The following is a 13,989-nucleotide window of genomic DNA, read 5'->3' on the forward strand; positions in this document are numbered from 1 at the left end:
GGACTTCTTTCACACATGACTTTTGGAATATATATTGTGATATGTAATATCAGTCATCAATATAGATTTATAATCCATAATTAACATAATGTATATTTTGGTGTCAATGGAAGAAAATAATGATGCAAATTAGGTGCATATGTTAAATTAACGCCTAACACGAATATATACGATGTCTTTGACAAAAAATAAAGAGTATATACGATGTCCTTATTATTCATTCACTCTCATACGTGTTGGTCATGTTATCAAAATATTATGAAAGTGTATTGCAAATTAATAAAAATTACGATATTAAGTTACAACTTACAATAAAACAATACCAAGTACGCTATCGCATGAGATGATGAATGTACGTCATGTCATGTGTTGATTAAGTTAAGTGTGATCAATTACTCATGTGTTGGTTGGTGTTTAGGTGATCGATATTTACAAAAGATACCTTATTTTCACTTCACATTCGTCATCTTACATGTAAACATTTTATCGTGTCAGTGCTAATTAGGTGATCATTTATTACAAACGATATATTCTTTATCTTTTATAGTACGTAAAGGAATTTCACATCACCCTTTCATGTGCTATTTAAGTTAAGTGATCAATTATTACAAAAGATACATTACTTTCACTTGACATTCATCCTCTCATGTATTAACATTTATCGTATCACAAAAGATACAAAAGAATATTCTTTACCCTTATAGTATGCAAAAGAATTTCTATGCTAAGGCAAGCATTTGTTATTACAAATAGATACATTCTTTACCCTAGTAGTATGCAAAAGAATTTCTATGCTTAAGGCAAAGCATCTGTTTATAGGATTTTATCACGAACATTTTTGAAAATGCAAGAAAACCCGGGAGGAGAGGGATGCTAGGAGACTCAGCAAGCCAACCAGTCAGCTCTCTAATACAAAAAATCATAATCCAGAGTGCAGAGTGCAGACCCGGACCCACTCAAAGTTGTGCTTAGTCAAGGCAAACAAGAAAAGTAAAGGCAACCAAAACCAACGCCCTTCGCAAGCAGCAGCAACAGAGGCTGCCTACGCTACGAAGTACGAACACACCGAGTCACAAGCACACAGAGCACACGCAACCTGAGCGCAACAAGAAACAACACTCTCTCAGAGCCTCACTCTCTGCTTCGGCCAACGCTCCAGTTCAATGCCTAACTGCGAACCCGATCCTCTCATCGCCACTAGCTTGGACAACGCTGGTTCTACTTCTTCACCGTCTGATCAGGGTGCCTCTTCTGGGGCTGATGATGATCGGGTTGAATCGGGTGCTGGAGCTCCGAAGTCAGACAAGGACCCGAGGAAGGTCGCCAGAAAGTATGATTGGCTCCTCTCTCCATTACATTGTTAACTTGATTTTGCTTCTTTTTTTTCGCTGTTCCTGCATTTTCTTTCATTTATTTTTGTGCACAGTACTTTTCTCTGTTCTGCTCCTGTGGAATGTGGAGGAAAATAAAGGTGAACGTAGGAAAATGTGAGATATTGAGTTTTAGTTCCGGAAAAGTAATGCTCCCATTAGACTTATCACTCGTGTTTCTGTAAGATGTGGTTTTTTGTTTTTTTGTTGTGAGAAGTTTTCTTTACCAATGACATAAACCAAATGATTCTTATCAGAAAGCATGAATGAAATGCTGGGTTTTATGTTTGATTTTGAACTTGAATATCAAAACGCTGTTTTCTAGGTTTATTATTATGTTTTTTTTTCCCAAATGTTTTTGTTTCTAATTATAGTTCTTCTAATTTTTCATTTTAAAGGTATCAATTGGAGCTATGCAAGAGAGCTTTAGAGGAGAATATAATTGTGTATCTAGGGACTGGTTGTGGGAAGACCCACATAGCAGTCTTGCTTATATACGAGTTGGGCCACTTGATACGCAAACCTGAAAAGAACAAATGCATATTTCTTGCGCCCACAGTGGCTCTGGTTCAACAGGTGCTATGCTCTTCTACCCAGTCTATTCTGTACAACTCGATAATATCTTTTTCGTTGCAATATTTGGTTACCTTTGAGATGCAACTTGTAGCTAACTGGTGGTTAGTGGTTTACTCCGAAACAATATAGAGGTGTGCCCTCGAGACTTGACTCTTATAGCAATTGGACTAACCGGGTTTGGTTTTAACAGTCGCATTCCATGCTAACTCAGAAGAAGCTATTTTGTAAAGAGGTCCATGGTGTGTTTTGTCAAACTCACCATATCACTGTTCAATAATACCTCGCAATGAAAAAGTATTTGATTTTTATTATATTAGACACGCACAAAAATACTTGTGTGAGTCCTTCCAATCTATACTGTATGTTCTTGCTATTATCTTCCCATGACTTCTTAGTGCTAATAATGCTATTTCTGTATGGTGATTCAATCAAGGTCCAGCACACATTAACAAGTTTACATTTGTATGAATCTTTTAATATACCCTTATTTTTCTTGGTAGGAATTACAATGTTTGTGAGAAAACATGTACATTTTAATTTCCATCACTACATGGTTTATTCATTTATTAAAAAATTGCAGCAAGCCAGGGTTATAGAAGATTCCCTTGATTTCAAGGTTGGGATCTATTGTGGAAGCTCTAACCAATTTAAGAATCATCGAGATTGGGGGAAAGAGATGGAACAATATGAGGTAATAATGTTAGTTGATTGATCTGAAAATTTATAATTATTTATATTTTCCTCTCACAAGGAATTTTTCACCTTCTAATAGATTTAAAGTTGATGTTGCATGTGTCTGTAATTCCACACTCACATGGCCAGCTATATGTATACTACTACATCTTTTCCTTTCAGATATTAGTGCTATTAGATTAACTTAGAGAAGGCTAAGATGAGTGAGATATCATCCGCTTCCTGTCAAGTTACCAAGTGGAATTTACTTTAAGCAATTAGAGTTTTCTAAAATTTCTGCATTGTATAGAATGTATAGAATTTTCTAGCTTTGTGAAAACTATTTGTAATTCTTCTTTCTACCAGTTGTGATACAGTTCTCACAGTTCTCACAATTCTCGATCAATTAGAATTACATTTTCATTTGTGTTGATTTCTTTGTGCAGGTTCTTGTTATGACCCCTGAAATACTGCTACGTAACTTATATCACTGTTTCATTAAGATGGAGTCAATTGCATTGTTGATTTTTGATGAGTGTCATCATGCTCAAGTCCAAAGCAACCATCCCTATGCAGAAATTATGAAAGTAAAGAGTTCTCAAACACTTCCACTACCTGTACAACACAAATCCTAATCTGCATCTTTATGAGACTTAGTTTGGTTTGTTGACATGAGTTACCTTAACAAATTTTGTCCACAGTTGTTCTACAAAACTGATGACACCAAACTTCCCCGTATATTTGGCATGACTGCGTCTCCAGTTGTAGGGAAAGGTAATGTTCGTTCAAAGTTATAAATGTTGTACCCTATGAACGTTTACCCCATGCTGATCACAATGGTCAGTTCTGTCATCATATCAATTTAGAATTTATCAGGCATAAATCATTGTAACATCCTTACGTGCCTGCTACAAGTGTTCTGGTGAGATTACATGTCATTCATACCCTAACTTGTGTGGAACTGAAGTATCTTTGTCTTAAACCAGATGCCATGCCATGTAGGAACTTCAAAAAGGTGGTTAGAGTCCCTTCTATCATTAAAGGAAATTGGAAACATTTTTGTATGCTTCTTTATTATAGCATGGGTTCATACAAATAAACTTCTTTTTTATTGGTTTATATACTGTTATGAAGTATTTAAATCATCTCCTGGGAAATGGTAGTACTTACATTCTTGGATGATTCAATGTGGGTATATATTCTGTAAAAATTTAATTTAACGAGTTTATAATTTAATTTTTGATAAGAATTTGATTAAATTCCTCAAGCAATGTATCCAGAGGTAAACAACACAGCTGGGAGATGATTATAAGCTAGGCAGCTGCTAAAATCTTTTGGTTTGTCCATTTCAGCCATCATTAGGATTGGGAGGGGAAGAGGTTTACTGTTGTTTTATGGTCCATTTGCTGCTTTTGTGTCCAAATATAGCTAGATATACACAAACAAATGAAGTAAAGGTTGTTGAAAGATCTAATAGAAGCTTCATCCAGGAATCTATAAGGAGATGGTATCTTATTATACCGATTTTCTTGTTCTATGGCATACCTCTTGGATTCCTGCCTTGCTGGTTGATGATTATCCTTTATGTTGTGTGTTTTCTAGTCATTGTTCATTTTTAGAATGCTAATGATTTTTTTTATTTTTTATTTTTGAGTGAGACTTGTCTTTTAATTTCCCAATATTTACATGCATGTTTACTCTTTCAGGTGCTTCAAGTCAAGCAAATTTATCAAAAAGCATCAATAGTCTTGAAAGTTTACTTGATGCTAAGGTGGGTGGTGGAAATTTTAAATTTGAGATATTTATGGGTTAGAATCCTTGTCTTTTATTTTCTTTGAAGTAATTCTAGAAATAGTGTCTCCGGAGTACCCATCTAGTTTATAAGGACCTGTGGAACATATGGCTGTATTCTTGTTTGACATATTTACAAGGTCTTGATTATGATCCTTGCGATGCCAAGGCTTTCTATTCAGGTTTTAAGCTCCAGTTTGTTAACAATGACTCTCTTTATAGCTTGTTGAGAGTATAGAATCCTACATCGGGAATTCTATGCCTTAAGTCACAAAATGTTAGCAATAAACATTTTGAAAACTGCTTAGCCTTTTTGAACTAAAGGTTCAAGAGAATGGAAGCAGTGGCCTGTTAATATGAAAGAATCTCTATAGCACTAAAATTTCTTAGTTAAATGTCTCTCCATCAGTACATATTCCAATGCTTTTATAACTGAGTATCATAGATAACATAATTGACTGATCAAAATATCAAGACATGCCCTAGAAGTGGCTCATTAGTTTGGAACCAAATTCTCTTTGGGCTGGCTTTCTTCAGTGGCTGGGCATGCACTATTGCTGTTACGATTCTTGTGCTTCTGATTCTCATAGCTAATCCATAACTTCGCCCTTATTTTGTAGGTTTATTCAGTTGAAGATAAGGAAGAATTAGATCATTTTGTCTCTTCTCCTGTTATCACGGTGTATGATTATGGTCCTGTTATAAGGAACACATCCAGTCACTATACCTCTTATTGTACTAAGCTTGAGCAGATCAAACGGCAGGTATGTTGTTTTGACATTTATTTTGGTTCTAGACTGGCTTTTACTTGTTCACAAAGTTTTTGTTCTCTATCGTGGTTCTTGCTTTGTCATTGACAGTGTATAGAAGAACTTAGTAAGAAGACGAATGACTACCAAAGTCTAAGAAGTGCAAAGAAACTGTTGAACAGAATGCATGATAGTATACTATTTTGCTTGGAAAGTCTTGGCCTTTGGGGAGCATTGAAAGTAAGGAACTTAAATATAATGTTTTTATTGGTTTCTCTAATTATTTTTTCCTTCCTGTCAGTTTTACTCACAAGAAAGGAGAATATTTATTAGTAATACTGTATTTGGTATTTTCTTAATTGATTTTTGTATTTTTTTAATATTTTAAAATTATATTCTCTTTCCTTCTTTTTTTGTTTCCCTTTCGAAGGCTAGTCATATTCTTCTGAATGGCGATCACTTTGAACGGAATGAACTAATGGAGGAGGAAGAAATAATGGTGATGATACTGTATGTGTTAATTATCTGACTCGGGCTGACGATATCCTTGCTACTGACTGTTTGAGAGGTAATCTAGTGTGTAACCTTATACAATCGAATTGTGTGGTTCTAATTATCTGTGGATCACTACTTTCACTGTACTTCATTTTATATTTTGATGCATAATCATTAATGAAACAATGTTTGATTTGTGAAACAACATTTAAAAAAAAATAGTAATATTAATGATGAAATTTTATTTTCTTCGTTCCCATAGATGCCATTGCAGCTGATCTATCTTGTGTAGAGATTTTAAAGGAACCATTTTTCTCAAGAAAGCTCTTACGTCTGATTGGAATTCTTTCATCCTTCAGGTTGGTATTTATGGGAGCATCTCTGTCTTCTATGACAATTATGTCATTGTGACTGTCACATGAAAGATAATGAAACATTTAAGCAGTTTCTGAGAAGCATGCAGTTGATACCATGGTTTTGAGAATCCCAAAAAACTTAAACATGGCACCATGGAAAATCTGAATGCAGTCATCACTTTTCATCTGACCCTATATATCATACTGTTTATCATTGGTTTCGTGCTCACTAAGACATTTACTCTTATTCTTGTACTCTAATCTTCCGTTGCCTTAAATCCTTGACCATATGTGTGGTAGTTAGTAACTTTTTAATTAAAAGATATTTTTTCCTTTTTTCAGGTTGCAACAAAATATGAAATGCATAATTTTTGTAAATAGGATTGTTACTGCGAGTTCCTTGTCATACATACTACAACGCCTAAAGTTTCTTGCATCTTGGAAGTGTGATTTCCTTGTAGGAGTCCACTCTAGATTGATGAGTATGTCAAGGAAGAAGATGAACATCATTCTTGATAAGTTCCGATCTGGAGAGGTAATGGTTAATATTTTTATGTCAACCATAAATTATATATACATAATATGATCCTCTGCAGACTGAGACTGGATCTAATTCCTTTAGTTTGTTGATTTGACAGTTGAATCTATTGATTGCAACTAAAGTTGGTGAAGAAGGACTAGATATTCAGACTTGCTGCCTTGTGATACGATTTGATCTTCCAGAAACTGTTGCTAGCTTTATACAATCACGAGGTCGTGCACGGATGCCTCAATCTGAATATGCATTTTTGATAAACAGGTGCTTTTCTAAAGCGTATGTTTTATGTTAGCCCATTCTTTTCGTTCCTTTTCCTTTCTAAGTCAGAGTAACTGTTATTTTTTATGTTGCAGTGGCAACCAGAAGGAGTTAGATTTAATAGAAAAGTTCAGAAAAGATGAAGATAAAATGAACATGGAAATTGCTTTCAGAACATCCAGTGAGACATTTATTGGTTCAGAGGATAGAATTTATAAAGTCGATTCATCTGGTGCTTCCATCAGTTCTGGATATAGCATCTCGTTATTACACCAGTATTGCTCAAAGCTTCCACATGATGAGTACGCCCTCGTGCTGAATTGGTCCCTTTTATTTGCTTTTGCCCATTTCCTAAATAGGTTATGACTTCATTCACTTGAAAAGCTGTGTAAAACTTGTATAATTATAAAATTGAGTTGAGATGTATCTCTTGTTGCAGGTACTTTGACCCCAATCCAAAATTCTTTTTTCTTGATGATTTAGGGGGAACTGTTTGTCATATAATTTTACCTTCCAATGCTCCAATTCATCAAATTGTCAGTACACAACAATCTTCAATGGAAGATGCCAAAAAGGATGCTTGTCTAAAAGCCATCGAAGAATTGCATAAATTGGGTGCCTTAAGTGACTATCTCTTACCACAGCAAAGCAATCCAAATGTGGAGGAGTTGATGCTAGACTCTTCTGATTCTGACAGTTCCGAAGGTTGAACATCAACTCACTTTTAAGACTTTTGTTTTGTGAGAATGTTGGACATTTTCACCTTCACATTCTCACAGGTTTCTTTTATTATTATTTTTAATTCAATTCCCTTTGTCTCCATTTATGCCAGATGAGGATTCGCGAGCAGAACTGCATGAGATGCTAGTTCCTGCTGCTCTAAAAGAGCCATGGAGTAATTTGGAGGATCATGTTTCCCTCAGCTCGTATTATCTAAAATTTAACCCGGTTCCTGAAGATAGGATCTATAAAAGCTTCGGTCTATTTGTCAAGGCACCCCTCCCAGTAGAAGCTGAATCAATGGAACTTGATCTTCATCTGGCTCATAGTAGATCTGTTATGACTGAGTTAGTTCCATCTGGATTTGCAGAATTTGGCAAAGATGAGGTAGACAGTTACTTTCAGAAAAATAATATTTTTGCTTTTGTCTCTCTCTCACCATTCTGAATTTCTTTTTGCAGATATTGCTGGCACAAAATTTTCAAGAAATGTTCCTCAAGCTTGTTCTTGACCGGACAGAATTTGTTTCTGAGTTTGTTCCATTGGGAAAGCATGATTTTAGTCGATCAAGCTCATCAACATTCTACCTGTTGCTTCCTGTAACTTTGGGTAACAATTATAAGATAGCAAGCATAGATTGGAGGACTATCAAAAAATGTTTATCATCTCCAGTTTTCAGGGCTCCAGGAGATGCTTTGGGCAGGAAAAGACATCCTTCGGATATACGACTTGCATCAGGTTACAAAAGCATAAGTGATGTTAAGAATAGTTTAGTCTATGCCCCATATAAGAGTACATTTTATTTCATCACTGATGTTGTTCAAGAAAGGAATGCCTACAGCCCATATAAAGACTCAGGCACTTTAAGCTATGTGGATCATTTAATTAAAAAGTAGGTAACTGATTTTCTGTCCCCTTGAATCCATTAATGTCAGCATGAATTCATTCTGAGCAATGTTATATTACCTTGTTCCATATATTTCTGGTTATTGGAAAGAATTTGAAGGGATATACATGAATTTTGGCATCCATCTTACGTTACTCATTTATTAATCATGGGAATTTTGCTTAAATGTTCCAAGCAGGTTTCACATTCATCTTAAATACCCTGAGCAACAGCTTCTGCACGCCAAACCACTTTTCTGTTTGCATAATTTGCTACACAACCGAAAGCAAGAAGATCAGGTAATTTGAAGTGTTGCCTTGTAGATTGCTTCATTTTTGTCATACTAATCATACATACATACTTACATCTATACATGCATTCATATTCTCATGCATATACATGTTATGCTTAATGATGCAGTAAAGTTGTGTTTTTTAATGTTAGAGGAGAAAAAACTATGGTTATCTATAGAACAGTAACAGAATTTCCAAAAAGAAAGAGTGGAAAGTGATTCAGTATGTAATTTATGTTGTTTGTGAAGAAATATGGCCTTTATGTGAATTGAGTATTACTAAATACTAATGTGCATCATAGAATGAAGATATTTATGTGCTTACAAGAAACCTATATATGATTATAATCTTCAACTTCAGTAGGCTGAAGTACTTTCATTCCAGCTTAGGTTCCTAATTTTATTCCTTTCCTTTTTCCTTTCCCATGAGAATATCAATTATAATGAACGGCCTTTTGTTTGACTTTGGACTCATCTGAATGTTTATTGCATTTGTTTGTGTTTGTGAGTGTTTTCCACTTAAGTAATAATACTGAAGTTTTTAATGTTATCAAAACAGGACCTCAACAACTAGATGAGTATTTTATTGACTTGCCTCCTGAGCTTTGCGAGTTGAAGGTAATAGGCTTTTCAAAAGATATCGGGAGTTCAATATCTTTGTTACCATCAATCATGCACCGTCTAGAAAACTTGCTTGTTGCCATCGAACTGAAGCATGTATTATCTGCTTCTTTCCCGGAGGGAGCTGAGGTTACTGCTGAGAGAGTAAGGCCTTTCTCTATAATGTTATTTGGAGTTTTGGCTTTGATAAATACTTTATTGGTCTAATTTGGCCATTACACTACCCAAATCTTCAAATGACTAATCTGAATCCTGTGGCGTTGAATCTTTATACAAGGTTCTAGAAGCACTCACAACGGAGAAGTGCCAGGAGCGATTTTCCCTTGAAAGGCTTGAAATACTTGGTGATGCTTTCCTCAAGTTTGCAGTTGGACGACACTTTTTCCTTTTGCATGATTCCCTTGATGAAGGTGGACTAACAAGGAAACGTTCTAATGTGGTAAACAATTCCAATTTATTCAAGCTAGCCACAAGAAGCAACTTGCAGGTATGATTTTATTTTTGGAAATGATTCTTATTTTCTAAATTTCGTTTATCTTATCTTTTTAATATGCTAAATATTTTTGGTTTTGTTTGCTTCTCCCTCTGCTTGATATTCTGTAATTACTTTATACTTTAATTTCTAATTATCTTTTAGTGATTCTTTAACAATTAGTGATCTTTGTCTGAAATTGATTACAAATAAAATCAACCCTTTGATGCTAATGCTCATGGTCTCTTTCCAACCGGGATGATAGGTGACAAACATGCTATCTCCGAAGTGCTTAAGAAATAAATACGTGAATTAAATTGTTAGGACTATTCTGCGGAAGTAATGATCATGTGTACAAATAAAGGAGTTTGACATGGAAGTGTTTTATTTCTGCCTAATGCTGTCCTCTCTCTGGTTCAGGGACCTCCCAACTTGTTTAATTTGAAAAATCTTTGGCAAATTTGCTTCCTCTTACCTATGCTAAATGTTCTACACTCACATTGAGATCATTCAGTGAAAAACAAAGCACTTTTTGCATTTAAGGGTTTTTTTATTTTTCTGCAATTATAGTGCATTGCTCTTTTTTCAGGTATACATACGGGATCAGTCATTTGAACCCTCTCAGTTCTTTGCTTTAGGCCGTCCTTGCCCAAGAATATGTGGGAAGGAGACAATAGGAGCTATTGATTCTCAAGGTTTATGTAGTGTTGTAAATCACACAAATTCTAGTGAGGTCAGATGTAGTAAGGGTCACCATTGGTTGTATAAGAAAACCATTGCTGATGTTGTTGAATCCCTCATTGGAGCATTTGTAGTTGACAGTGGCTTTAAAGCTGCAACTGCATTTCTTAGATGGATTGGCATACAAGTAGACTTTGAACCATCACAAGTTACCGAAGTATGCATAGCAAGCACTAGATACATCCCGCTATCTGCTTGCATGGACATTGCTGCCCTTGAAAATTCATTAGGGTATCAGTTTGTCCACAAAGGTTTGCTCTTACAGGCATTTGTACATCCTTCTTACAACAAGCATGGAGGAGGCTGCTATCAGGTGTGCCCTCTATAGTCATTTTGCTTCACTTGTGGTTGTGAAACATAAACATTTTCTTATCTGCTTAATAACCTTGTCATACTAGCCTGCACTTGTAACAATTCATATTATGCCCACTTCAATCTGCTTTGCATTGATGGTTTTGATCAGAGATTGGAGTTTCTTGGAGATGCCGTCTTGGATTACTTGATCACTTCATACCTGTATTCAGTTTATCCAAAGTTGAAGCCTGGTCAATTGACAGATTTGAGATCAGTATCTGTGAATAATAAAGCCTTTGCTAATGTTGCAGTAGATCGGTCCTTCCACAAATTTCTAATCTGTGATTCTAGTAGCCTTTCGGAGGCTATAAAAGTTTATGTGGACTTCATCGACACCCCTGCATCAGAAAAGGGTCTTCTTGATGGGCCAAAATGTCCAAAGGTATATGCATTCAGACTTCCATGTTACTAATTTTCAGAAGTAAACCCATGCCATGCCAAGTCTATGACAATAATTAAAAAGGAAAACTTCCATCCAATTCATTTTTTATTTTTAGATGATATTTCCTGTATATGCAATCAATAACATGGAGTCATAAGATGTACACCATCAACATTAAAGTGTCATGCTTGGAATTTTTTTTTCTTTTTCCATCCAGTGCCATCCTCTTTCATATAGTATGGTCTACTGACAGGAAACTTTGTAAATAAAGTTGTTTATATCCTTTCATTTTGAGTGGTGGGAAGAAGCATACCTCTGGATTTTTTTTCTCCTTTGTTTAGATGAATTGAAGCATGCCTCTGAATTAGTAATAATTCTTCATCTGAATCTTTAATGATTAAAATTAATGCTTCAGTCTCTGGGCGACTTGGTGGAGTCCTGTCTGGGTGCAATTCTTCTTGATACAGGGTTCAATTTGAACCATGTTTGGGAGATAATGCTATCCTTTCTGAAACCAATCATGAGCTTTTCCAGCTTGCAGCTTAGTCCTATTAGGGAACTACGGGAACTTTGCCAAGCTCATACATGGGATCTTCGGTTTTTACCATCAAAGAAGGGTAAAACATATTCAATTCAGGCAACAGTGGAGGGGAATAATGTTTGTGCAACTGCTTCCTCGACTAGCTTGAACAAAAAGGATGCTATTAGAATTTGTGCAAAACTGATTTTCGCTGAGTTGAAGGTAAAACTGTATGCTTTGTGTTCTTCATGCTACACTGATTATATTGTGTCTAACCGAGAGACGGACCCAGGTGGCTCACCTAGGTTCCAGCCCACCCATGTTATGAGGGATGCCTTCTATTGGTATAGGGCCATCTGAGTTTGGGTTCGAAAATATTACCCCACTTTTGTCATGCACATAATGAGCAAGCAGAAGTGTCACATAACGAAATTGTTTTCATTTTATTGCACCAACGTTTTGATGTACTGCTCCATCTTTGATGGTACCTTATTATTAGCTTCCTTTTGTGATTTAGGACGCCTTTGATTTTTATTTTTATAGTGATTATCTTGTTTAGACCTGCTGTTTTTTCTCTGAAGATACTTTCTTTTGCTAGAACTGTTAAGTTCTGTGACGAAGCCATAAACATAAAGGACTGCTTCATCAATTGTCCCAATACCTTATTTGTAATATATTGTACGTTTTAAATACACATAAGGATGACCTTTTATATCGAACATTGTGACTTACGATACTAGGATAAGCAGACAATCTCCCTTTTTTGGGGGGATATGGTACTTATTTCACTTAGATTCGATGTAATTAACTTCTAATTTTGGGGCTCATTTATTGGAATTGCAGACTCAAGGAAATATACCCAAGACAAAATCTTTGGAGGAAGTCTTAAAGTCAAGCAGTGAGATGGAAGCTAAACTTATCGGATATGACGAGACACCAATAGATGTTGTGCTTCCTGATGTGATTGGATTTGACAAATTAAATGTACAAGAACCTTGCCGAAGAAATTTTAATTCCAAAATGCATATCAAAGAAGAAAGAAATGGTGACTCCTCCTGCATTAAACCTGTACTGCAACCCCCACCTTCATTTGAAGCAGTCAAAATACAACCAAGTGAGAACAGGGGAAATCCCAGCTGTGATGCTAACTCACAAGCCAAAGGTACTGTTAATGTTTCTTGTATTAGCAGGGTATCAAGTATGGAGTATTTCTCAAATTTTCTTACCCTCAGAAAATCTTCGAGGCGGATCACACAAAGCAACAGCAAGAGCTCGTTTGTATGAAATCTGTGCCGCAAACTATTGGGAACCACCTTTGTTTGAATGCTGCAATGAAGAAGGACCAAGCCACTTAAAATTGTAAGTCTATCATATTATAGCGATAATACTAAGGTGTGTGTATTTTCGGGTTTAGGGTTGTTACTGGTAGTAAGATCTTTTTTCAAGTGAAAAATTTGCAGTTAACTTCTATACTGTTTTCTTATACACTCAATTCAAACCCTTTACAGGTTCACCTTCAAGGTTGTAGTAAAGATAGAAGAAGCTCCAGATATGATATTAGAGTGTTTTGGATCACCTCATGGGAACAAGAAGGCAGCAGCAGAGCATGCAGCAGAAGGGGCACTTTGGTACTTGAGAAACGGAGGGTATATAAGTAGTAGTGACTAAAATGGTCACAATCTTTTGCCCTGGAGACTGGAACCCAGAGAACAATTTTTGTTTTTGTTGATGATTGTGAGTTGTGTGCTGAACACAAAGATAGATGCCCGATTCTACAAAAAGTGCATGTGTGCGTCTATATATGCATATGTGAAAATGTTCTTCTGCCAATCAATATGGCACGTTATGTTGTCAAATTGTCAATCTTAATCATTAATTATGCAAAATTAATGATTCAGATTGACAACGTGATAACATAACGAGCCATAGTGTTTGGCAAGAGAACATTTTCATACATATATAGTGAGAACATTTTCATACGAATACCACATTTTCATATACATAGAACGTTTCCATACACGACAAGAGAATATTTGTACAAACAGATATTCATATCTACATGCATACACGTTTGCTAATTATGAGTGATTATTACCATAGAGACTCATTTTGTGTGGAAGGCAAAGGACTCCTATAAATATCCCAGCAGAACCAATGTACAATATAATTACTGCCTAATCAAGCTCATAATTAGAT

The 13,989-nt window shown here is 35.6% G+C and overlaps 1 protein-coding gene across 1 annotated transcript; it reads left to right on the forward strand.

Moving 5' to 3' along the window:
• The first annotated feature begins 848 nt into the window (after positions 1 to 848).
• On the forward strand, positions 849 to 13,871 carry DCL4 (dicer-like 4). Its single transcript, XM_089043236.1, is given in 26 exon segments — positions 849 to 1,330; positions 1,769 to 1,946; positions 2,527 to 2,637; positions 3,065 to 3,205; positions 3,320 to 3,392; positions 4,325 to 4,389; positions 5,030 to 5,173; positions 5,270 to 5,398; positions 5,589 to 5,646; positions 5,649 to 5,726; positions 5,916 to 6,012; positions 6,352 to 6,544; positions 6,648 to 6,808; positions 6,901 to 7,107; positions 7,245 to 7,510; positions 7,638 to 7,912; positions 7,987 to 8,417; positions 8,611 to 8,707; positions 9,259 to 9,468; positions 9,602 to 9,811; positions 10,386 to 10,850; positions 11,001 to 11,273; positions 11,689 to 12,015; positions 12,637 to 12,955; positions 13,026 to 13,152; positions 13,302 to 13,871. Coding segments are annotated over 26 exon segments (4,962 nt in total). The 5' UTR covers positions 849 to 1,163; the 3' UTR covers positions 13,462 to 13,871.
• The last annotated feature ends 118 nt before the right edge of the window (positions 13,872 to 13,989 follow it).

Source organism: Prunus mume, linkage group LG8 (assembly GCF_029339155.1).
Source record: "Prunus mume cultivar Tortuosa linkage group LG8, ASM2933915v1, whole genome shotgun sequence".
NCBI lineage: Eukaryota > Viridiplantae > Streptophyta > Magnoliopsida > Rosales > Rosaceae > Prunus > Prunus mume.